The sequence below is a fragment of the Hemicordylus capensis genome, chromosome 1 (genome assembly GCF_027244095.1).
Source record: "Hemicordylus capensis ecotype Gifberg chromosome 1, rHemCap1.1.pri, whole genome shotgun sequence".
Lineage (NCBI taxonomy): Eukaryota > Metazoa > Chordata > Lepidosauria > Squamata > Cordylidae > Hemicordylus > Hemicordylus capensis.
In genome coordinates this window covers 111,751,552-111,778,896 of record NC_069657.1, presented here as the reverse complement: position 1 = coordinate 111,778,896, position 27,345 = coordinate 111,751,552, and the positions used below count along the sequence as shown (strand labels likewise).

At 38.9% G+C, this 27,345-nt stretch overlaps 1 protein-coding gene across 9 annotated transcripts in view; it reads right to left on the bottom strand.

Moving 5' to 3' along the window:
- Positions 1–409: 409 nt before the first annotated feature.
- The window catches only part of HIPK3 (homeodomain interacting protein kinase 3), a 109,912-nt gene continuing 82,976 nt past the window's right edge, over positions 410–27,345 (bottom strand). For all 9 annotated transcript variants that reach the window (XM_053264558.1, XM_053264586.1, XM_053264564.1 and 6 more), the window contains 12 exons: positions 24,300–24,386; positions 23,378–23,562; positions 20,495–20,654; positions 19,170–19,293; positions 15,730–15,848; positions 15,266–15,387; positions 15,008–15,169; positions 13,666–13,962; positions 12,846–12,986; positions 11,868–12,103; positions 11,315–11,442; positions 410–4,698 (listed from right to left, as the gene is read on the bottom strand). In XM_053264558.1, the coding sequence (XP_053120533.1) occupies positions 4,225–4,698; positions 11,315–11,442; positions 11,868–12,103; positions 12,846–12,986; positions 13,666–13,962; positions 15,008–15,169; positions 15,266–15,387; positions 15,730–15,848; positions 19,170–19,293; positions 20,495–20,654; positions 23,378–23,562; positions 24,300–24,386 (2,235 nt within the window). In that variant the 3' untranslated portion in view covers positions 410–4,224. The remainder of the gene's footprint in view (positions 4,699–11,314; positions 11,443–11,867; positions 12,104–12,845; positions 12,987–13,665; positions 13,963–15,007; positions 15,170–15,265; positions 15,388–15,729; positions 15,849–19,169; positions 19,294–20,494; positions 20,655–23,377; positions 23,563–24,299; positions 24,387–27,345) is intronic.

The following is a 27,345-nucleotide window of genomic DNA, read 5'->3' as shown; positions in this document are numbered from 1 at the left end:
GCAGGGCTCGGTGGCCGTAATGAGCTGCTGCATTCTACTGCAAGGTTCCTGCGCAGACACATTACCTATTCTTATGGATCTCGATCCAGATCAATGGATTCCCAAGTAGAACTAGTTTGGTCAAACTACAATTCTTAATCAAGCTCAAAATCACTGTGCTCAGCAGGCTGCATTTCTGCTGATTGTCCAGTCAGCTTAAAGTCCAAAGTCTATGTAATAGACTACCTCAAAACATTTCTGCAGAACCACACATATGATAAACTAGAAGTAGTGCTAGGCTGAAAATACCCTACTAAACCAGGGAGTTTATTACCTCCAAACACAACAGTAATTAGTCAGGAATCAGTCTGATGGATCTGAACTTGCATTTGGCATTAGCTTGTATAAATAATAATAAAAAGGCAATGACTTCTATTTGCTGCAATATATATTTTAATTCAAAGTGAATCTAGACAGTAATACACCATAAATTCTTATTTTGACACTCACCAAAATAGTCACCTGGAAAACCCGCTTTTTGTGACAAAGTACAGAAGGCTTGGTCACATTTAAATCACTGAGAACTAGAGAGAAATACTATCGCAAACTGTAAGAAACATTACATCCATAAAATTTTATTCCCAGTCCTCTTATTGTAATATTGCACAGTGCAATTGCTACATGGCAAACTAGTGTAGCACAGAAATCAAGAACAAAAAAAGCCACAAGTCTACAAATAATTGTTAAACTGCAACAGTTCAAACTTAGTAACCTAATCTATATCATTAGTTCTAAAACCAATCTTTCTACAGCTTGCAGTGATTTTAGCTTTTACTCAACACAAAGTTAAAATTAGCACTAAATACAGAATATTTAAAAATTAACAAAATAGTTAATACAGTAGTATATTTGATCAACAACACACCCTGAATTAAAGTTAAAAACTGAATACAAGGAATTCATATAAAAATTAATCACCAAATTAAAAATAGTATGCAATTTTGTCATCGTGCAGTGTTTTATTTAAAAGGCATTAGAAAAACAGGTTGCTCACCTGTGACTCGATCCAGATCATTAAGATGTAGATATGGGATTACTTTGACCACAGATTGATACCCTTGTCTTTGCAAGCAGTTCTTTGTGGACAGACCTTGACCTTCTGAAACCACAATCACCAATCTAAGATTCCATGGCAAATCAGAATCAACAGAACTGTGTTGGAGTGAGAGCCATGGACTATAGCCTGAGAGGGGGCAAATGGTCTGGTCCTTCATGGCATATAGAACTTGAGTAGCACAATATGCTCAGTGTTGATTGTGCCAGATTTTTCTTATCACCTCTGAAAAGTGTTGCTTTTGGCAATATCTTGTTCAAAGGTACAGACTGCCATTTGGGAAATATTGATAGCAGAACTTTTTATTTTAAATCTGGCATTATGTGCCAAGCATATTAGCTTCATACCCTAAGTGGAATTTTAAAAAACAGTAAATACTTTAGAACAAGAAAGGGTACAAGTAAATGAAAAGAAACCATCTTATTTTTGTAACCCTCATTAAAAAAAAATCAGCTAACTTCTGGTGCTCTTGGTTTCTGGTGAACCCACTGCCAGCAATGGAGATAGCACCAAGAAACCCCAATTCTCAGCACCAAAGAGTAAACAGAAAGTGTGAATTTGTTAAACCATAAATGTTAAGGAGCATTACAAATCTTCTTGATTATTTTCTTGGCTCCATCTGTTTAAGCTTCAGTATGTGCTGAAAAGATTTCAAATTAAATCAGTTTGTTTTTATTTATATATTTACATTTGTATTTATACAAAATGCATAACACTATTTATGAAAGACCACTGAAGCACAATCCAGATAACTCCCAAGATCAGGCCCAGTGGGACCTTTAAAATGCTTTTTAACAGCAGCCTCCCTTCCATTTTACAAACTGCTTTTTAATCTTCCTAGTATTTCAGAAGCAGTTTGCTATGCAGGACAAGAACTGCTTAAAAACACACACACACACACCACAAGAGCCAGGTTAAACGTCCTCTGTGAGTCAAGACTTGTGGGAAGTGTTAGGGTTTATTTCTATTTTTCAGCCATTCAAATTTACGTCTGGTTTTGGTTTCTTTTGAACTAATACTGCTGTATTTCAGTTTCCGGTCCTTAAACGTAAATCAAATGTAGGCACAATTATTTCATTTAGACATTCATTAAATAAAACACTGCTTGTGTTGATGGAGCAAAGAAAAACTGTATTAGCTGTTAGTCTGCAGAGGATGTAATCCTATGCACACTTACCAAGAAGTAGACCCCAATGGGCTCAACAGAATTTATTTCTGAGTAAAGCTGCTTAGGATCACATTTGAGAAACCCTTTGCACTCCTATTCCAGTCCATACTGCACGAACTGTACTCCAGAAATTTTAGTACATAAAAAAGTTGTCAAGCCACCAAGATACACTTTAAGTGTCTACACAATGCCAATATGAACACATAAAAAATTAAATTACATGGATACACCCACTTATATGCAGTGATAATTAATGGAGATAAAATACTGATGCGAATAACACACTGCAAAGTAACATATGCAATTGTCTTCCATCATTTACAAAATAGTAGTTACAACACTCCAAACATGAAAGCAAACAAAACAAAATCACCCCCCCACTTCCATTTCATGTAATTAGACTTATACAGAAATCAGAAGGCTAAGAACTAGTCAATCACCTAATTTCACAGCTATCTGAAGTGGCAATCATTATATAGCAGCTTATCTATGATACATTCAAGATAAATGATACAATTTATTACTTGCCTCATAAGCTAACACAGCCTCACTTTAATACCTTCCTTTAAACTCATCCCTAACACTACAATATACTTGAGGTCTATGAAAAAGTAGCTACCTTTTATAAGAAATGGATGATTAAGTCTTTGGTGCTGCAAAAGCAATTTTATTTGAACAAAAACACACAGAAAAGATGCACTTCCTAGGAAAAATAATCATGTAATTTGTTGTCCCTGATGGAATGTATTAAATAAGAAAACATCCCCAAAAGGCTAGAACAAATACTATAATGTAATCTCTCCCATGCATAACTGAAAAATTGCACACAAAGTACTCACATCTTTTCAAGCTTCAATAGTAAATATCCTGCTACTATTTATTAAATACTGCATGGTTTGCTCAAGCTAAGATGAAACCACAGTATGAATCAATGAGCATTTTGCTTGTTTCTTTCATAATCTAGCCAAGTCATGCCTACTGCACCTCTAAAACGGTTATTAAATCCAGTTGGACATAAACACTTTGAAAATAAACTACTTAGATTGTATTGCAGTTCCACTGAACAGTATAAAACACCTTTTTTAAAACTTCAACAGCTACTGAATCAACTTTTCCTAAAGCACAACAAAATGCTTTTCTTGAAGCTGATCATTCGGGGGAGGGGGGGTTGGGGATCAGACAGCAGAATTCAGCTATAGCAAAACATGCTGCCCTCTAGAGAAAGAAAACACACCCAATTCTAAAATCATACCACACACACCTTTAAAAAAAAAAGAAAAGAAAAAAGACAGAAAGAGCATTACTCTATCAAATAATTAGCAAATCTGAATGTTAAGTGCTGCAGTCCTCAACATTTATAATATAGTAACATTAACAACCTCAAATATTTAAGGCACTATGTGTGGGAACAGTTTACAATGCAGCTGAGATTATTAGGACACCAACATTTAAGAGCAAATTTCTAGGCAACTTTAATTTTGCCCATGCAAAGGACACATGCAATGTGAAGAACAGCTCAATCTTTTTAGATAAGTGACTTGACACTGAACACCAAGTTACGTAATACAAACAAGTTACTCATACATGATACTGATGACATGTGTGTCTGTTGCTCTAAATCTGTACACTCAATGGCTTCCCAAATGTAGACAAGTCTCGCACTAGTTAGAAGGCAATTTTATAAAAAAATAGTAGGAGCAAAACTGGATTTCTACTCCCATAAGTCACCTGTCTGCAGTTACTCTATAAGAAGATAACATGATAAAGACAAGTTATACCAAATGTGCAAAAACACATTAAAAGTGAGTTAAAGCTCAAGGTTGTTTAAATTGCACCCAAGTCTAACATGATTACAAAAAAATAATTTTCTTGTGCCATGGCTAATATTTATTAAATACCATGTTTTCCTCTCAAATCAGATGTATGTATCATTGAGCTTCCTCAGCACACTGTACTTGAATCCTCACATAAATGGATACTGACTGAGTTTTGTTGGACTCAAGGGAAATCCTGTGTAAGCAGGTGATGCAATGTAAGAATGTGGTGGAAAAATTGGTTTGTATTGAGTCTGATGGATGGTTGGGGAAGGTAGCAGTCGGTGGTTTATGCCCATTGGGACCTGATGAACAATGCCACTGTGATGAGAGATACTGTAAGCGGGATGCTGTAATATTGGTCTTGAGGTACATGGTGAGGCTAGGATGTGGGCAACAGGAGCAGCAGTACTGAGGGATGCAGGTGATGGATAAGGTAGAATAGCAGGCTGTCCTCCAAGATGTGTACTTCCAGCCAAATGTGTGTGAACAGAGGTGTGAGTGGGACTTCCGTGCTGAAGGGAGAACGCATGACCGGCAAGATTAGTTGGGATGTATGTCTGCTGTCTCCAATGACCACAGTTTCCATTCCACTCCTGACACCCAGATCCAAAGTGTTGAACCTGTCAAGAGAAGTTACTGTTAACGTCAAACTATAAATAATTTTCCCCCATCTTCAAAGTGAAGTGAAGATTAACCCATGGAGTGCCAACCTAACTCAAAATCCAGAAGGTTTATTTCTCAGTAAGTTAAGCTGCCTTGGAGGCTGTGGACAAAGGGGAGCCTCAAAATACAACACACAAAATGCAGGAAATTTTATCCTGCAACAAGGGAGCTCCTGTTGTGTTTTCTGATCCTTTTAAAAGCCATGCAGTTAGAGTAGCCATCACTACATCTTGTGGTAATAAGTTCTATAAGTTAATTATACATTTCATAACAAACTACTGTCTGTTCTGATTGGGTAACTTTGTGTCCTAGTACTGTTTGAGAAAGAAAAGTGAATATCTCCACACACTTCTGCACAAAATTAAAAAAGGGACTGGGGAGGGAGCACAGGCAACTACAGGCTAAAAAACATCTCATATGGATGGATATCATTCAGGAACCAATAGTTAATGACTCCTATCTATAAACCACAAAACAAGCTGTATGAGGGCTTAAGGTCAAAGCTTTCTATATTAACCAGTGATATCTGACATATGAAAAGTCGTGTAACAGGAGCGACACTCAATAATTATATTAATTCAGCTAATTTAACTACAGATAATTATATTAATTTAGAATTATACATTCAGCTAAAATGTGAATGACTCTTAATTTTCTTTCCCATCATGCCTCTTAGAACCAACCAATCTAGATGTAAATGATCCTGTGCATGCCTATATATGGACCTTTTATTAGAACAACTAATTTTCCGTAAGTGATCTACCAAGAGGATGCAAGATTTGTATCCTCTTCATGGATTCAGCTCCAAAAATATTATATGGTTCAAGAATTCCCAAGTAACATTACCCTATGCCAGGGCTGCACAATTTGGGGACTACATTCCTAGGTGGCCAGATTTGGCTTAAAAAAAGCCAAATTCTGGCTTACGGCCCATTTGACCCACGAGTATACCCCTTAGGTTCTGGCAAAGGTTCTGCCATTCCATCAACTTTGGGATGATGGCACTACAACTCCCATCATCCCCAGCCACTGTGGCCAATAGTCAAGGATCATGGGAGCTGTAGTCCAACATCTGCAGGAGCGTTGTGCAGCCCTGCTCTATACAGAAGTTCTGGGATCTTTTTAGCGGGTGAGGGAAATGTGTGAGTAGAAAACATTACCATTGCAAAAAGACTTCAAGGTCTAACCACAAAAAATTAATGCACAGATCTTAACATATTATACATACAAATACATACACAAATAAAATAAGAGCATTTTATTTGATCCACAGCACCTGGAAACCTGTGTCAACAAAACACAAAACAAAAATCCTTCCATTGATTCTGGATACCACCCAGACTCTGGTTCCCTTCACACACAGAACCAAAAAAGAGCTTTTATTCCATGGTGCCTGTGTGTGTGCGTGTGTGTACGCACACGTGTACGTACACACACACCACAAATGCATTGATAGGCCCAACTGCACAAGTCCTTCCAGTGCAAATGGAAACTGCACAAACATAAGCAACTACTTAGAATATAGCAACAAAGAAGCACATCCAACAAAACTATATGTTGACTTATTTTTGATGCATGCTCCACTGCTCTTGAAGGACAAAGATTCCAGAACAGGGGAGCAGTCACCAAGAATGCCGCTCCATGCATTTGCAATGTTATTTGATGAGTGAAAAGCAATACCAAGAAGGTATTTTCAGCAAACACAGCAGCAGCTCCTAGTCATTTAGAGCTTTTAAATCAAAATTAGCATCTTGAATTATGGTAGGAAGGCAACAGAGAGCCAGGGCAGATCCTGAAAGATTGATGTCTTGTGCTCTTAGTGGGAAATTTCTCAACCAAAGTTGGGTTGTCAAATTCTGTATGAGCAGAAGCCTCCAAATAGCCTTCAAGAGCAGTCTCATCAACCACATGCTAGTTGCCTCTCCATGAGGACTGAACACTCATTTTTAATTAGTATGGCTAAAATAATAGTTTACATAGCATAGCATTAAGGCTGAAGTCCTATGCACACTAATCTAGGAATAAGCCTCACTAACACAGTAGGACTTATTTCTGAATAAACATGCACAGGATTGTAATAAATGCAAGACCAATTGGAGTAACTGGATGGACTTGAGTTGTAAGTGTTCAGTAAACTTCAAAATAAAATCCAACAATATCTGGAAAATCATCTCCAGAGATTATTTAGTGACTGGCACACATTGCTGGCCACATGCTCAATTTAGTCTTCTGCTCAGGTCAGGGTAGTGGTGTTCCATGGGTGGGGACACCTGTGATCTCCTCATTGTCATGGACAGACCACCACCTATTTAAGGTTGGACTAGCAACCACAACCCACCTCTGCAGGGGTGAAGGATCTATTAGGATGGTCCGCCCGAGAAGGTTATTGGATCCAATAGGATTCCAAGAAGCTTTGGAGGGTTTTTAAGCTGGTTCCACCAGTGATCCAGATGAACTGGATTCCACGGTTATTGCTGAGTCTATCATGGAGGTGTCAAGCAACTCCTCTTGTATGGTTAGGTGGGATCAGTTTCAGTTTGTGACTCCCGAGGACACAGACAAGCTGCTTGTAGAAGTTTGCCTTACCACCTGTTCTCTTGACCCTTGCCCTACATGGCTTATACAGTCTAGCAAGGAAGTTATTGAAGAGGGTCTTGTTAGTAACCATCAATGCCTTTCTGAGGGAGGACAGGAAGCCTCCTTGTCTCAAGGAGGCAATTGTTAGACCACTTTTGGGGGGAAAAAACCTGCATTGGATCCATCAGAGCTAGGCAACTGTAGGCCTGTCTCCAATCTTCCATGGTAGACCAAGGTGACTAAGAGAGTAGTGGCTTTTCAACTCCAGTTGGAAGAAGCAGATTATCCGGACCCATTTCAAACTGGCTTTTAGGCAGGTTATGCGGTGGAGACTACCTTGATCGGTCTGATGTATGATCTCCAATTAGGAATCCACAGGGATAATGTGACCCTGTTGGTCCTCTTGGAGGCTTTCAATACCATCAACCATAGTATCCTTCTGGACCACCTTAGGGGCTTGACGGTGGGAGACAATACTTTGCAGTGGTTCAGTTCCAACCTCAGGTAGATTCCAGATGGTGTCACAGAGTTTTTTGCTCTTCAAAGTAAGAGTTACTGTATGGAGTCCTGCAAGACTCAATTTTATCTCCAAGGCTTTTTAACATCTACATGAAACCACTGGGAGAGATCACCAGGAGATTTGGAGCATGGTGTTATCAATATGCTGATGACAATGAGATCTATTACTCTATATCAACTTCTTCTTGAGATGGTTTAACCTCTCTAAATGCTTGATTTGAAATCAGTAATGGGATGAATGAGGAATAACAAAATGAAGTCCAAACAAGACAGAGGTATTGGTTGTGAGAGGGCGGAACTTAGGAAGTGGTTTCAATCTGCCAGTTCTGGATGGAGTAACACTCTCTCTGAAAGATCAGGTATGTAGCTTGGAAGTACTTCTGGACCCAAACTTCTCCCTGGTATCTCAGCTGGATATTAATAATAATAATAATAATAATAATTATTATTATTATTATTATTATTATTATTATTATTATTGAATTCTATTCCTATACCGCCCTTCCAAAAATGGCTCAGGGTGGTTTACACAGAGATATAATAAATAAATAAGATGGATCCCTGTCCCCAAAGGGCTCACAATATAAAAAGAAACATGATAGACACCAGCAACAGTCACTGGAGGTACTGTGCTGGGGAGGAATAGAGCCAGTTACTCTCCCCCTGCAAAGTAAAGAGAATCACCACGTTCAAAGGTGCTTCGTTCAAAGGATCTCTCAGTGGCCAGGAATGCTTTTTATCAGCTTCAGCCGATATGCCAGCTATGTCCATTTCTTAAGACAAATGACACAGTGGTGCATATGCTGGTAACATCTAGGCTTGACTACTGCAATGCGCGCTACGTTGGGCTGCCTTTGTATGTAGTCCAGAAACTGCAAATGCTGCAGAATGCAGCAGCCAGGTTGGTCTCTGGGCTTACCCATAGAGGTTATATTACTCCTATTTTAAATGAACTACACTGGCTGCTGATTAGTTTCTGTATTTTAGGCAAAATACGAAGTACTAGTCATTACTTATGAAGACCAGAACAGCTTGGACCCAGGATCGTTTAAGAGAATGCCTTCTTCATTAACCCCTCCACCCAACGGAGGACAGGGAGAAGTCCATCTGCTGAGAAAGGTAATTGAGAGGGTGGTGGCCTCTCAGCTCCAGGCGGTCTTGGAGGAAACTGATTATTCTAGACCCATTTCAAACTGGTTTTCAGGAGGACTATGGGGTGGAGACTGCCTTGGTTGGCCTGATGGATGATCTCCAATTGGGAGTTTACAAAGGAAGTGTGACTCTGTTGGTCCTTTTAGATCTCTCTGTGGCTTTCGATACTATCAACCATAGTATCCTTCTGGAACGTCTGAGAGTGTTGGGGGTGGGAGGCACTGTTTTACAGTGGTTCTGCTCCTTATAAGTATGTGGCAGACGCTTTGAGGAAGAAAAATATAGCCTTTAAATGGGTATTGCCTGAAGGGATATCTTTAAAAAAAAATAAATCTAAGAAATTTGTTATGAGGGATTATTTGGAATTAGAAAATTTTGGCAAAGATATAAAAAAGATTTTGATTCAGATCCAGCTATTATTTCAGAAGAGAATTAAAGTTTGAAAAATTATCAAATTAATAATTATATCAAGAAATGGAGTATTATTAAAGATGTTATATTTATTTTAAATGATACTTGCAACTAATACTCTGACATGTTGTAAATGTTGGTGTTGGCACGTGTATTTATCTTATGATAAGATCAAAGTAGAAGTTTGACAATAGTTGGGGAAATTATTGAAATGTATAATTTGTTATTATGTGAAGAAATAAGAGAGGAAGAGGTAAAATTAATAATGGTAAAGTGGGTACATGAAGTAGGTTATAATATTAATTTAGAGGTTTGGGAGAAGCGGCGGAAGAAAGATTTCAAATTCACAGTGTGATATAATGTAAAAGAGAATTTGATAAAATTGATGGGTTGCATTTAATACATAAGAAATTGGCTCTAATTTACAAAAATGTATCTAATAAGTGTTGGAGATGTAGAGAAAGCAAGGGGTCCTTTTATAATATGTGGCGGTTTTGTAGAGAAGTAAAGAGGCCTTAGGATATGATTTATGAGGAATTTAAAAAGATTCTCAAATGTATGTCACAAGAGATTTGAACCCTTTCTGTTGGACTTAATCAATGAAGAAATCCCGGAAGAAAACATATATTTTTAAATTTATTGTATTAGTAAGAGATGGCCATTCAGGAAGGTTTTTAGAAGACTGGAAAACCCTCTTTGTGGTATAGGAAAAAATAATGTAAACTTGGATTTATCAATGGGGCTTGAAATGTAAAAATAACAGTTGGGGAATCTGAGTAATGAAACTAAAGGATTATGATGGTAAAATATGAAGAAAATATTTATACAAGAGCAAATATAGATGTTACAGTATAACTATGCTGAAAGATGAACTGGAAGTCACATTGATATATAGAAAACTAATAAAAATATAAAAGCAAAAGAAGAGAGTGTTGGGGGTGGGAGGCACTGTTTTACCGTTGTTCTGCTCCTACCTCTCAGACAGATTCAGACTCAGGCAGAGTTGAGCAATCATAGGCCTGTTTCCAAGCTCCCATGCCCCGAGATTGTAGAATTCGCTCCCTGCTGAGATTCAATCCTCCCCATCTCTGGCAATTTTAAAAAAACACCTGAAAACCCAAGCTTTCTCAGCTTTTTAAAATATCTGTTTTATGGCTGATTTTAAATTGTTGCATTGTTTTAACTTTTTATATGTGTTTTAATTGTTTTATGTTAACCACCCAGAAACAAAAGTTTGGGCAGTATAGAAGTTTGATTGATTGATTGATGAATAAATAAATATATATTTATTAAGATCATCATAGTAGGTCTGGTTGTGGTTGCCACATCCTCTTTTGGTGGCAACCCAAAATTGGGCCTTCTCTAGAGTTGCCCTCAGCCTCTGGAACACACTCTCAAATGAAATCAGAATCTCCCCATCTGTTTGTTTTTAAACAACTTTTGAAAACACATCTGTTTTATCAGGCTTTTAGTTTATGATATTTTAAAGTTTTATTTATGGTAATTTTAATCTGCTTATATTACTTTTAGGTTTTGGTTGTTATTTGGTTGGATTGTAAACTGCCCTGAGATTTTATATAGGGTAAAAGTTGTGCCCTCAAGTCGGTGTCGACTCCTGGTGGCAACCACAGAGCCATGTGGTTTCCTTTGGTACAATACAGGAGGGGCTTACCATTGCCATCTCCCTCGCAGTATGAGATGATGCCTTTCAGCACCTTCCTATATTGCTGCTGCCCAATATAGTTGTTTCCCATATTCTGGGAAACATACCAGTGGGGTTTCGAACCAGAAACCTCTTGCTCACTAGGCAAGTCATTTCCACGCTGCACCATTAGGTGACTGAGATTTTATACAGGGTGTTATATAAATGCAATGAATAAAACCAAAGTTTATATGACAACATTGCATATATACCTGACTGAGGTTTGAGTGCTGCTGATGGAATGCTGATGTCAATTTTCGTTGACGGTTACCCAAGCCAGGAGGATGGTTTGTTTTCACACGGGCAGATCGACGTTTTACCAGTGGTTGGCAGGTGGTAACTAGCAAAATATGAACAGATTAGCATAGCATACAATAGATATGCTTCTAATGTTTTGCTCAACTACCAGGGCTCAGGCAATCCACTAGTCTACTTGTCTGTGACAACTGAAAATGACACCCAAGTTTTAAAAAATCCGAACTAGTAATGCATGAACATAGCTTGACAAGGAAAATGTTTGTCTGGCTGGTGAACAAAGACAACATTTTTGACCCCTATTAACCACTCATAACAAAACATTCCATTTATCTGTTCACTGTAAACTGCAGCATTCTATAGGGGTATTCAAGGGGCAAGACACACCCACACACTCTGTCTCTCTTTATTCATTTGAGGAAAATGCAGAGTACAGCAGTAATCTGGAATAATTTGTTAAAGGTATATTCAGAGTGCAATAAAATAGTAAAACAAATAAGCTCTAATTACCTTTATTTGTCATTTGCTCTTCTACATTTAATCTGTTCTCTATTCTCATTGGTGGCACCACCACAGTGCAGATAGCTGGTTTGGTTTCCAAGTTAGCTGAGGTTCTTGTTTCTGAGTTTTCATTGGTGTCTTCTGCAAAACTGTTTGCTAGGAATGGGCTGTCATGGCCTGAAGAGTCTGAACTGGGAGAACCATCCACAGTATCACAACCACTTTCTTGTTCATCATCTGACAAACTAAAGCAATAAAGTAAAGTACATATTATATGGTATTTACTTCCTCATATAAATACAAGATAAATATATAACATTTAATATAAATGTATATATCTATTTAAAAACAGACATTGCATTTTGTTTGTTCACTATCTTAAGTTTAAATACAAGAACTCCAAATGAAGTTCAAAATCCTAACTTGCATTTCAGCCTTATAAAGAGATACCCAGCTCTGATGTTTAACCTATATTTACTTACTCTCAAGAGTTCATTGTTTATGAAAGCCATGAAGATATAGAACACAGACCCCTATTTTTATTAAAAGCAATAGCATATATACTAGAGTCTCCACATCCCCTTGTTAACACACACTGTGTAACATGGCATTCTAATTAAATAATAATAAGGCTCTACAAACCTGAAGTCTGCCCATTCCTGCTATAACTTGGGAGTTTTATACTTCTATAGACAGTGATGCAAGAATGAATGATGATACAACTACACCATTAAGTTCAGAGGCTTTTCTCAAAGAAAGCCTTTCTACCCTATGCCTTATTATTTGGAAATATTCACCCTGCAGATGATTTGTCCCACAGATGCACAAAGCAACATGGGGAAAGTTCGGACTGACAACATACAAACGTTACATTACATCTTATATTTAAGAGTGCTTCCAGAAAATAGCCTTTAAAAATGGGACTCTGAAGTTCTGTATGGAATCGCCACACAGCAACATTAGAACTCAGTTATTTACATTTCTTACCTGTTGGGTCTTTTGCAAGGGGATGGACTGGACTGCCCAGAAGAGCTAGTGCTCAAAGTGCTGTCAGGACTGCTTAATGAACACACACGGTCAATGTTCAGTGTACTCTGGCAAGCTTCACAATCTAGATTACCTTTACATCTGATACAGGGGGGGAAAGGTTAGACATACTTTTTCTATAGTGCCCATTATCATTCATCCTGCATACTCCCCACTCAGCTTCAATGCCACCTACTAACTACATTGATTTAGTGTCAGAGTGCTAGGCTAATACAAACGCTTAAAGCTGTATAGCTTGAAAAGGGCTACAATCTGCATGTGGGTTCCATTTTCCATATGTTTTAATGGGAATATTGTACAGTTCCAGAATAGTTTGCACAGTTCCACAAATGACAAAACTTACGAGCAATTCTTCAAAAGCTAAAATTGGGTCTGTCGTCTAGATACATACATTTTAAGTATTCTTCTTAATGTCTCTTTGTATATTTGTGCACAATATGTTTTTCGGTTTCCGTTTATTATAAACACAGGTCTGCATATATAAGTTATTCCATTTGTGCACACTTTCCATAATGCAAATAGTCCTCATTATTTATGCCTACTATAATGCACAAAAAGGCACTGTGCACAAAAAACTGATTCAACTGCTCAGTTGAACCTGAACAAATTCATTTAGTGCTGAATTTGTATTCCAAAATTCCTTGTTTAATAATGTTGCATGTTTAAGAAGTTTCACTTACTGGCACCCAGCGCCAGCTTTTCCATTCCAGGATAACCCTTAAGGAAGAAGGAGTTAAAGAAGTCAAGATCAGCTACTTACTCTGCAAATGAATGCCTTTGTGCCAAGTCTTCTTCATCAGTGTCACTACTGATAGTAATCACACTGACTGCTGGACTTGGGGAATCTGCAATGATGATAGCTTGGCGTTGTTTGTTTGAAACAGATGAATCAGAGTCCTGCCTGACAGACGGTTTGCAACAGTTGCTTTCCTGTCCCTCTGAGTTATGATTGTCCTGTGTTTCTACACAACTCAATTTCTCACCAGCCTTCACATTAATTATCTTTGGAGACACAAATGCTGAATTTTGGATATTGGTATTTTGTAATGCATTACTCCTGTGAAGAAGACATCTATTTAGACACTAGTAAAGACTTATCTTAAGAAATAAATGTAACTTTATTTTGGCCCTCCCACCCAAAATTAGCTTAAGCTAGAACATAAACCTTGAAACAGCAATGAATATAAATTAACGAATGAAACATAAAACAATGAACATACAGATAACACTGTAAATGCTGTTTTCCAGAGCAATAATGGAAAACTTTCCAGGTAACTATTGCATATCACAAGCAGGGTTGTTCAGATGCTGCAATGCAAGGTTTAAAGTTGGATTTACCAATGAAATGTAGTACAATACGCTGAAGGTACCATTCTCTTAAAAAGGAAAGGAGAAATGAAGAAATGCTGGCTTGGACACCATAGACATTTTTGAATCAGATTCAAAACCCACTGAAATCACCAGGAACTCTCTTCACTGACTTCAGTGGACATGAATCAGATACTTAACATAAGTTCACCAATGTAACTGTCCTTCACGGCTTTAGGTTTCTCCATTACTGAAATGTCCCATACCTTTGTAAATAACTTCTGTAGTGATGGGGCACATTTTCTCCACAGAGCACTTAAAGTGTTTCTTGCTGCCAGCAAAAGAAAGACTATTCTTAATACTATTCTAAGTCATTATGACCACTATTATACATGTCTATTTTCAATACTTCAAGTTTGACAGGTCCTCATGCATATAAATTTAGGAATAGCTAACTAGGGCTACCTGAATTTTTTAAAACCACCAAACCAAGGTCTATTTCTGCAGATGCATAATCAAAGCCATTATTGTCACAAGCAGAGATTGCTCAAAGGGCAGCAAATCCTATTTACCATTATTTCCATTTCTGTACCCATCCCTTGCTTTTAATGAATAGGCTTCTGAGATATTTAGACTGTAACACATTTAATTTTTAAAGAAATATTTTTTTCCAAACTATTTTTGGATCTTAACAGCCTGTTTGAGCATGCAGTGTTTATAGTATACTGCCGTTTGCGAAGTGTTTTTGGAAGTATGATATTTACAACTAAACACAGACCCAACAGAATACCAACCTGTTCTGACACACTTTATTTCTCTTGGTTGGTGTGGGCTGAGGCCAAACAACATGTGCAATGCCCACACTGATTGGTTGAGGGGCAGATAAAGTTATCTGATTGGTTAAGAGAGACTGGGTCATCACTGAGCTGTAATGGTTGCTATGAGGAATCACCTTCCTGGGGAGATAAGAGGAAATTCAAATAAGATAGTGTTGCATACTTTGTTTTGAAATACCAAACATGTTTGCAAAAACAGGGACTGTTTTCACATACCCCCAGTCTCCAAACCTCTGTGGACCAGCAACAGAATCAGAGGCTAGTGTCGTAGCAGGAGCCACAGGTGTTACTTGTTGCCATGCTGGAAGCAATATTTGCTGGGTTCTGTTAGACCATGTCTGTGGTAAACACACAAAAAACCCACATTATGAAAAACCTATACTGAGCACAAAGTTTCCTTATACTGGGTCAGACCATCATTCCATCTATCTCAGTTTTGTTAGGATATATAGTTGGCAGCAGCTTTCCAAGGATTCAGACCAAGAAGCCCTTTCAGTGTTGCCACCTAGTTCTTTTTTAGTTGAAGACCTGGGAAAGTGAATGTAGAACTTTCTACGGACAAAGCACATGTTCTGCTAGAGAGCTATAGCCCCCTCCCAAATAATGTGGTGTTACACTATGCGAAGTGTATTTACACTGCTGACAATGTGAAATCTGCAGTACTAAACAAGTTAACGTACCTGAGAAAGGACCCCTCTTATCTGGAGTGGCTGTAGGGTTGAGGCCTGTGTTACCAATGGAACTGCATTATCTACCCTCACAGAATAACCATTGGGCTTCCCATGATTAGCAGGAATTCCTAATTCAGAAACAGGGGGGGAAAGGTTAAACTTTAATCCAACTCTTTTTGTACCATGTAGACAAAATTCATTTTCCATGAAGGGCATGGAATGTAAGAACCTAAATTACTACTCCTTCCATTTTGGTCTAACTGAAAGAAAACGATCTACAGGGAAATTTTGCTTCTGGGTGACTTAATTATTTAATATCATTTCATGCCAAACTAGACATAATACACAAGGTTTGCAATTAGGATCTCCCCCAGTTTTATTAATCAGATAAACAACTGCTTTGAAGATTGATTGACTAAGGCCTTCAAGTCAGTGTCGACTCTTAGCAACCACATAAATAGATTCTCTCCAGGATGATCTGTCTTCAAATTGGCCTTTAAGGTCTCTCAGTGGTGCATTCATTGCTGTAATAATTGAGTCCATCCACCTTGCTGCTGGTCATCCTCTTCTTCTCTTGCCTTCAACTTTTCCCAGCATTATGGACTTCTCAAGGGAGCTGGGTTTTCGCATAATGTGTCCAAACTATGATAGTTTGAGCCTAGTCATTTGTGCCTCGAGTGGAAGTTCTGAATTGATTTGTTCTATGTTCCATTTGTTTGTTTTCCTGGTGGTCCATGGAATCCTCAAAAGTCTTCCCAGCACCAAAGTTCAAAAGCATCAATACATTTTCTATTTTGTTTCTTCAAGGTCCAGCTTTCGCATCCATAGAGTGTGATGGGAAAAACTATTGTCCAAACAATTCTAATCTTTGTAGGCATAGACACATCACGGCATCTAAATATCCTTTCCAAGGCCTTCATTGGAACCCTACCAAGGGCTAGTCTGCGGTGTATTTCTTGACTGCTAGATCCTTTAATGTTGATGGTCAATCCTAAAAGGCAGAAGCTATCCACCACTTCAGTGCCTTCATTGTCAATTCTGAGGCTGGTTGCTGTACCCGTTGTCATTAGTTTAGCTTTCTTTACATTTAGTCATAGTCCCATTTTTTCATTGTGCCCCTTGACTTTCATTACTAGAGCTTGCAGATCATCTGCATTCTCAGCTATCAGAGTGGTGTCATCAGCATAGCGCAGGTTATTGATGTTTCATCCTCCAACTTTAAAACCACGCTCATCTTCTTCCAATCCAGCTTCTCTCAGTATATGTTCAGTATATAAATTGAATAAATAAGGAGAAAATATTTGAAGATTAGGGAAGTGCTATTCTAGAAAAGGGTGACTTACCCCTTTCCCAAATGTCAACTGCCTCCAGAGTTGCCATTAACTCCGCAAAAGTGTTTAAAAGCCCCACCCCCGCTAACTAACGGCAGCATTGGAGGGCACTTTATGGCAACAAAAAGGAAGCGAGTGAAGGGCCAAAAGTACCATTTCCTCAGTCTTCAAAGCTGCCACACAAGGCTGCTAATTAGTAAGAACTAAAACCATAGGAGTTCCTAATCACATATTTCCCATGCAGCATCTAGTTTGGACTCAACCTGATCACCAAACCATGATTCTGCAATCAGGAGCATCTCTGCATGGTTTGAGACAACTGAAGATTATTATGACATCCAAATTGGGCAAACAAGTTACGGCCAACCACGGTTTGCCTCCCAACTATTTGGACTCCCAGTCTTGAAGTCTATATAGGCCACAGAATCAGAGAATATTGTTGTAGCAGGAACCATGGAAGTTACTCTGGTAGAACCAGAATGAAAATGAGTAAGTGTGAGGAGGACATGCTGCAAATACAAACTTAGCAACCTGGGAAAGTAAACTAAAATGCAGCAAGACATCTAGCACCAGAAAAAAATTCTTGCCCAAAACTTACAGAACAGTATGAGTGGACTATATCAAAGCACTTCACTCATCAGCTGTATCTTTTTTAGTTCTAGGATTATGCAGCTAACATATGTCGCAACCCTTTAGCACTGATCAGATAGAAGAGTCATTGCTTATACTTAGCATTAAAAAGAAATTCCACAAAGCCTGCACCATTTTAGTCCTAGCCTTCCAGGCGCAACTGATAAAAATAGAGAACACATAACAGAAATTGTGTCAAGGAAGTAAAAATGAACCTTTAGCAAGGCGGCAGACAAGAGACAGATTCTCATTAGGAAACAGGATCCAGGCAGACTCAGTCAAGGGCTGACAGAATGGAAAAGGGACAGACATGGAGGTGGGCACCTGAGTAACTTTAGGCAAAGGGCACTCGCTTAAAAAATTCCAACAGGTACTTCCAAAAACGATACAAAGAGTCATGCATGCAGGCTGGTGAAAACAGTCACTCACTTTCCCCCTTTTACAATGGTATCTGTACAGTTAAATTTTATAGTTCACTATCTTGCCAACTTTTAAAAACTTGCTACAGGATGCAAAAGGACAGCATTTTTTAAAAACTATGCATGATGCATGTATGTGGCTGAAATACAATTTAACAACAGTGGAACTGGCTAGCCTAGGCAGTGTTTCCAAGCAACAGAGACATGGCAAATCTATATATAATGTTTCTAATATCTAATAAACTCTTATTTTAAAGATCTGCATTCTACATCTTTTACCAATTTCACAAGCCAAACAAATGAGCACTTTTAATGTCACAAGAGGTGTAGTGCACTTAGACATGACATTGGACTGACGAAGTGTGCCTAAAAATGTAATGATATGGTTCCAATCTCTCTAATTTTCTCATCTAAATATTAAATGTTTGACATGGATAGCTGTGCTGGGCAACCAGCTGCATTAATTAAAATATAAAACCTGCAGCATCACTACCTTCCCCACAAAGTCAAAAAGAACATAGGAAGCTGCCGTATACTGAGTCAGACCACAGGTTCATCTAGCTCACTACTGTCTACACCGACTGGCAGTGGCTTCTTCAAAGTTGCAAGCAGGAATCTCTCTCAGCCCGATCTTGGAGAAGCCAGGGAGGGAACTTGAAACCTTCTGCTCTTCCCAGAGTGGCTCCATCCCCTAAGGGGAATATCTTACAGTGATCACACATCAAGTCTCCCATTCATATGCAACCAGGGCAGACCCTGCTTAGCTAAGGGAACAAGTCATGCTTGCTACCACAAGACATTGGGCATTTAACCCACTCTTGTGAAATTCACAGTCTGCACAAACTGTGCAGCCTGGCTTTATTATATGATCCTTTACAGAGACATTTAGAAATTTAGCAACAAAACTGTCAAATTTTAAAATGTATTTTTATTTTAAGAAACAGAAGCTATAAGCTCTCTGAATCATTTAGAAAGCAGAAATGTTTTTTCTTGTAGTTTACACCTCATCATATCCCACAGGTTTAGGGACAACAGCATTTAAAAAGGCAAATGTTTTACTGGTTCATACCTTGGAGAGCAGGGGGGCATATAATCAGTGTTTGCTGAAAAGCATCATTGCAACCAAATTGAGCAGTTCCTGCCTGTAGTGGTATTCCGTGGTGTAAAACCGAATGGGCAGATGTAGCTAAAGTCTGAAAGAATCAGTATGGTATACTTTAACAAGTTTATTGCTACATTTTTCAGATTAATGTATTAAAAATACATACATACAGTACATACACAGGTATGAAATTCATAAACACAGAAAATCCACTATTAGAGTGCTGAACAATTAACATTTATGAAATGCTTAAATTATAAATGTTGCACAAGGTTATAATATTCTTATTCTGAGGCAAACAAAGATCAGTCTAATTATGCAGTACATGCCTGCAAATTAAACATTTGGCCACATGGGGGCAACATTTTCACAATACAAACATTCCCATGATCTGCTTGGATTTACTTTTTGTGAAATATTTTCAAGAGTATTACTTGAAGAGGAACTTGAAGACCACTTCCTGGATACTTGCTGCTACCAAAGGCCACGGGGGGGGGGGGGAATGGAGGACCATAACTGTAGCCGACAAACTCCTTACCATGTTGCCAAGTAGGGAGATGAGCGTGAGAGCAAGTGAGGACCAAAAGTATATTAGATGCTAGAATCTGCCATAGATCCTAAATCATTTCTGGACTTCAAGAATCTATACTCCCATCACAGAGAAGCCCAGGCCTGTGGTGCTTATGGCATGACAAAAGCAGTGGCAGAAGCAGCATGTACACGAAGCACAAATACCTCCTGTCCCATTTCACTGCTTCTTTGGCATACCTGACAACCATCTATACTCATGGAGAGAGATCTGTATTCAGTGTCAGCTTTTGGATCACTTCAAAAGGGGGGAAATGTGAAAGTTCTATTTAAGACAATAAGGATAATCGTGGGGTGATTACACACAAGGCAGATCTGTTTTCTGCATCTCCTTCACATCCAAAGGCATTTTGAGTACAAACACAACAAAAGAGCCTAGTGGCATTTATACGTTTGTGGCATGAGTTGTCATAGGCTACCTCATCAGATGCATGAAGTGCATAGCAAACTTACTCAATTTCTACCTTATCTTTCCATTCAGAAGGATGGCTTGCATCTAAGGTGGCTTACATAAAATGCAGTTTTATTATCCAAGTCACTAAAAACACTCAATTAAAATACGCAATTATAACTAGCTACATATTTCCTTACTCCAGTCCCTGAAGCAGTTATACTAGACCAATATAAATTATCCTAGGCCGATATAAATCCTGGGGCGCAAGTATAAGGAGTGCAGGACCACAGGTCAAGTCAAAAATGCTTACCTGACTTCGTATTGTGCCAATCTTGGCAAAATTAGCAGTCAAACCTTGTACACTGCCTGCGGCAACTGGTCTCAACTGGGTGGTTTTATTGCGATTATTTGTATCATATAAATTGGACTGGTATTTGCAAATGTCCATGATATGAAAGCAGGATTTCACTCTAATGGGGAAAAAAAGGGGTGGGGGGAGAGTTCTGAAAAGTGTAAAATAATCCATTAAGCAAAGGAGATGCACAGAGCAAGAAGAAAATACAGACCATTCCTAGTGCTTCTTATAGTTCAAACCACTTAAATAAGTCTGGGCAGTCCTGAGAGAGTGTTTTCTCTGGAGACCCAGTACATGTTTAAATCCTAAAAACTTCAGTTAAAGAAGACAGGATGGCAGCATGTATTTATTTATGAAATAGTATTACTTGCTCCTCTGCTGTAAACTATTCAGCTATATATGTTTTTGCAACAGCATTCCATTTTGTGACAGACCACATCTATCTATGCTGTAAATAAACAAAGCTACTTCTTGTTTTTCAAAAGAAAAAAATGGCTATTATATTTAATTTTTAACTATATTATTAAACATTTATCCAATAGCTACAGGAATGCTGTGTAGATTGCTAAATATTGATAAAGCCAATATCAAACTTTTATATTGTCTTTTCTCAAGCTACCTTTATCTATGTCACTGACCATTTAAGCTTGGTTCAAAGACATGTCTAAACCAACATTTTATTCCATTTCCAACATACATAATATCAAGTACTAAGTTGTATCTCATGGTCATTTCCTTACCCACTCATCCCTGCCATCAACCTTCTACCTCACTAGGCCACAAAAGCCAAGAAGGGGTCATCATTACCAAGCCCTTTATTACCAATTTGTATATTATTTTGTTTTTAAGAAATACATGAGGAAGGATTCTGATGTGCAATATATCACTAAAGTTAACAGAAACATATGGTGTATGAAGAAAAATTTTACACTTCAGGAAGTATGTAATCAAATGCACACTCTTTTCCTGTAACAAGTCACAAGTCTACATTATTAATACAAGTGACTTACAAAGTGATATATTGCACATTGCAAAATCTCAATCACAAGTTCACTGCAACAAAAATATATGCAGATAAGTGCACTTTGAGTATTTGGAAATACAAACAGGTTATCCTTGGAAAAGAAAAAGGGATCATACCACTTCAGACTGTGTGGGGGGGAGGCATTCCCCCCTCCCAAGAAACCTCTACATTCAGGAAGCTAAACTGTACACATTCCCAAATATATTTAGCTTTAAAACATGCAATTCCCCTTCTCCCTTGTGCGATTTAAGTTCAAAATCGGGAACTGTTATACAATTAACATTTTATCTTCACAGCCATCCTGGAAAGTAGGCTAGGTTGACAAATAGAGACTGGCCGAGGATCACGTAGTGAGCTTCATGAAGGAGTGGAGATTGAACCCAGGTCTCCCAAGCCCAACACCTTAACCACTATACCACACTACAGCAGCTCTGACAGTTGCTGGGAGGGAGGGATGTGGTAGGGGAAGGGAGAAAGTGAGGAAAGCTTTGTGGCAAGGACTTCAACAGCATATGAATGGGTTACAAAAGACTTTTCCTTACTGATCCACCTTTATCAGAAGACTTAGCAATCTGAAATCTACTGTGTTTTTCAGTGGAGCTGGATACTAGTAGGCCCTGAACATGAGACTAGAGCAGGCCACACATGCACTCCACTGACCCTGTCAAGCGAGGAAAATGTCCGTATTCTGCCTCAGAACCACCAGACCAGCTTTGCAGTAAGTAGTGGTGGCAAATGTTACGATTACTCACCCCACTTGCCCCCACCTGCCATGTCTTATCCAGCGAAGAAAATAAGGTGAAGATGAGCAGCAGCAGCTGCATCGCCCATTAGATCCAATCTGCACTGTGGTATGGCTTTAAGTTAAGCTGTTCCCTGTCCTTGCCACAGCTGCCCAACAGGCCCAGCACCAATGGTATATCTCAGGGGCTCCAGCCAGCAGGCTACCTGAGCTAGAGTCTGAAACAGCCTGGCTTAAATGATTATCACCAAACAGCACATGCAATCATTCAGCATATCATTGTGATTGAGAGCCCCTGGTGGCGCAGTGGTAAAACTGCCGCCCTGTAACCAGAAGGTTACAAGTTCGATCCTGACCAGGGGCTCAAGGTTGACTCAGCCTTCCATCCTTCCGAGGTCGGTAAAATGAGTACCCAGGATGTTGGGGGCAATATGCTAAATCATTGTAAACCGCTTAGAGAGCTCTGGCTATAAAGCGGTATATAAATGTAAGTGCTATTGCTATATATGCACAGAAGAGGCACTAGAGTAGAGTGGAGCTGCTACTAGAGTAGCAGCTAGCTGTGGGGGGCAAGTGGGGGGGAGTTGAATGAAGCTACTGCTATCACTCATGAATGAAGGATTAGTTCATGTTCCATCTAAGGCGTGCACACACTCACAAGTTTTTGGATGTCTGCTCAGTTCAATTTAGATCCCGCTCAGGTTGAATCAGGAAGGCCCTATTCTGAATGCAGGTGCACACACACACTGCCTTGATACTGCCACCCAGAACAAAATTCATTCCGCACAGAGATGAAAAATATTTGAGGGACCACTGGATGAGTCTCCCTTCAGCGACACTGCAATTCATGTGAAGATGGTACAACTGCAGCACAATAAATGAGGTGCTAGTGTATGGGGGAAGGGGCCATAGCTTCTGAAACTGTAGCTCTGTTGCAATCCTCAAGAAACATCATGAGAACTTGACCCAAAATCCAATGTTACAGGAACACCACCAGAATCAACAGCACCAACATACAACCCTGTCAGAGAGGCTCATCCAGAAATATTTTTAAGTGTTTTATACAACATACTGGTTGCTATGAGGAAAATCTAGGAGGTGTTTCATGGTAACAAAAGGATGGTTCAGTGTGTCAGCTGGAGTGATTCTTGAGTCAGCATCTATCAACAGCATTTTTTTCAACAGGCTGACAAACTCTCTTCTGTCTGCTTTCTCTGCCAACAGGTCACTTCCTTCCAAATCCATCACCATGTTCACCTGGCAATAAAATGAACAAACAATATGCAATGAAAAGTCAGAATGAAACAAGTGGGCATTTGAGTTTATCTCCTTTATTTCCCTAATAAACTCTCATTTTTAATTATATTACTAGCAGGATCTGACACTGCATATTGCTCCACATTTAGAGGCACTGAATGATACAAATAAGTGTACAGGAAGAGATGAGAAATGCAGGTGAAGGGGGTAGGGAAGACTAAATGTCACTCAACTCAACATGTAGATTGGCATTGCCCCAAAACAACTGTGCCTCATATCTCAAGCTAAATAGAGATTCAATCTGTTAAAATATTAGTCCAAACTAATCAGAACCAAGATTATTTGCAATGTACAAGAGAAACAATTGTCCTAACTTTACTAGCTTTGGGGAACATGACACTGTGATAAAACTGGAGGGAAAGTTCATATATAGGCAAGGAGGAAAGGAGATCTACATTTTTAAAGAGCTGAGGCTACATGAAGAACCACAATATTTTAAAGGGGGTGGGGGAATCAAGTTTTCATACACATTGGCAGAACAACTAGAAATGACTATGAAAATACATCCACATCATGTAATATAATGTTCTTTCTGAAAGCAAGATATCCAAAATACCAGTTAAAACAAAAGTCTTTAAATAGTAGGGAGGGGCAATTTTTCCAAAGAAAGACAGACATATAAAAACCACTACCACCACCACAAAAAAAACTTTTGCAAAGCGTGTGTATCTACTCACATGCACTATATCATCCAAACTGTTGAAAATATACTTTCGGGCTTCTTTAGATTTCATCCCTGTCTCTCCTTCATGCTCTTCCAGTGTCTTCATCAATTAGAGAAACAAGAGGTTTATACATTCTCAATATGCTAGGAAAAATTCACAATGTTGATAAAATCAACAGCATCTTATACTACAGCCCTGTGTAATTCTTACTTTGTTTTCACTTTGATATTGTAAAGATGTGGTCATTTCAGTATATGGAAAATATTTTGTTTAAGTACTACAGAAATGGCTCTTCAACACGAGACCACATTACTTCTGAAATAAGTGGTAGGTAACTAAACCAGATTTATCACCAAACCACCAATGAGGAAGTCCAAATCCTCCAATAGGTAAGAGCCAATGTGGCCTCCATGTATAAAAAGACCACTACAGTTGAGAGAAGTCAGGTTCAAATTCCATTTTGTCATGAATCACATAGGCAAATGCTCCTGGCATCAGCTCACTCTCAGGAGACGGGGGGATTACTTTAAAAAAATATCTGCCAGCGTTCAGCATAAAACCAACATGTTTCAACTGGTATTAACACAACATGCAAATACAATAAAAACTCTAAATTAAAAAAGCAGAAAACAAGTCAACAGATCAATAAAATCCAGTAGAATGATAAAGCAATAATTAAGACAAACTATACAGCATGCTGCAAAACCAAGCCTAGATAAAGAAAAGTTGCTATTTGGCAATAAAAAGATATCAGGGTTGCCATCAGAAAAAATTCTCTAGCAATGACATTGCAGCAGACAATATTCTCTCCCAGTCACCACCCACCTGACCAGTTAAGAGGTCACAGAGGAGGGCCTCCAATGACAAATGCAGGATTCAGGCAAGCTGACATTGTAGGAGGTGATCCTGGTACCCTCCCCACAAGTCATTTACGTTATTATAGGTAATCACTAGTACATCCTACAACAAATCAGCAGCCAGAGATGTAATTAGAACACAAAAGAGATCTATTTCCTACAGTTGGTCTCACTTAACCTACCAGCAGTATTTTGTATTAACTGATGTTTCAGAGATTCCTCAAAGGCAGTCCCACATTCACTATACTGCAGCAATCCAGTCTAGAAGTTTTAACAAGGGTAACTGACTAGGCTCTCTCTGCCCAGGAGGCTCAACTGTTAGGTACACTTAGCTGGCAGAAATCAGCTTAGTAAGTAAACAGAAACTGCTGTGTGCCTTAAATGCCACTTGGCTTTTCAGTGACAATGCTGGATCTATCAATATCCCAAACTGCAAATCTGGGGGGAAATGGGAATAGTAGCAGCTTTGCACGTGGGTTATCTGTGAAGACTGACCAAAGTAATGATTGCAGCACTTTGCACATTGAGTGTGTGCCGAAGAACTTTATTACTACTTCAGTGTATTATGAGGAGGTGAGGAAAACAGAATTCTATTTCTGAATCCTGCTTGCTTCCTTGAGTAGTAAGCTGGTGTTCTCATATTTGTGTTCTCACTCACACACACACACTCTCAACACAGAGGAGCTGGACCTCCAAAGAAAAAAGAAAAGGAATTACTTTCTAAGTTTATCTGCCACTGTTCAGCAGAAAACCAACACTGAGGCCTTCTGTATTCCTGTCCTATCAGAGAAGGATAGGCGATATCTAAATCTTCCTAAAAGTTGAGGGACAGGAAAAGATGTATGGTCCATGTGAGATGCTTCACATACAGAGATGGACACAGCAATCAAGGCTGATTTTATATTAAAACAACTCTGCTGACAAGTGTAGAATTAGGTCTAGCAGAATCTTTCATAGCTGCCTAATAAGGTCTAGCCTGTGGAAAGTCTGAGCCATAATTAAAACTTTGTTTTAAACTGCTTCAAGTTCTGATAACGTTGGAATTTTTACAAAAGCATTGCAATCCATATGCTATCCCAATGTCAAATCACATAACTGTATTATTCCATAAAACAGTTGCCACAATATAGGTTTCCTTATATCGGAACAGAGTTATTCCCAATATATTAGATATTGGACTCAATATCACTACTGGATATATCCAACTACACAGACCTAATAATCATTTTCCCCATTTCCTAGCAATAATCCAAACATTCTCCACAGTTTTGGCATGAAAAAGGCTTCTCCTAAAAGATGCACATATACACATACCAGCTTATCTTTCTTGTGTCAATAGCCTGATGTTAGCAGCCTTTCTTTCCAATATCAGTGACACCACCACACAGTAAAGTTAGTTTTGGCTACATGATGTTGTCTCTAAAGACAAACTAAACTAGATCACAATGACCGCTACTATTAACCCTTGCTAACTGAGCAAAGAGGCACCTTTTAAAGTGATGACTCTTTTATATTTAGCAGACGGTGAGCAACTGTCCCTATGCAACCCCAGCACAGCATTACTCCAGTGGTTGTTGCATGTGCTTACCCTAGGTTACTTTTTACACTGTGAGCCCTTTGAGGACAGGGAACTCATTTATTTTTCCAAGTAAACTGCTTTGAGGACATTAGTTGAAAGCAGTATATAAACATCCGTATAGCTATTACGACTTAGCTATTATAACATTCCCGGACACACCACTAAAATTGATCTAGGATGTGGAAAGGCCCAATTAAGTGTTCTCTCTGCCTAAAGCTTAACTACTGATGGGGGGGGGGGGCGGGATGTCTCATCACAGAGGGGGCATGACTTCTCTTTGTAGCATCTTCCCCAGCAAAATACCCCATCCCCAAAATACCACTGAGAAAAGGGACAAATGTTAACATAAGAACAGCCCTGCTGGTTCAGGCCCAAGACATATCTGGTCCAGCATCCTGTTTCACACAGTGACCTACCAGATGCTAGGGATGTGTACAGAACTAAGCGGGGGAAGTTCGAAGGCGGGGGGGGTTGACTTTAAGGGCGGGGGAGAGTGCACTTACCCTTTCCTCCACTTTTCCCCTGCTGGTGCTCCACTGCAAACCAATCTGGCGGGGCGACAGCGTACTTCCCTGCCATCCCATCCGCTCCTAGGACTGGAAATACCCTGGCCCGCACATGT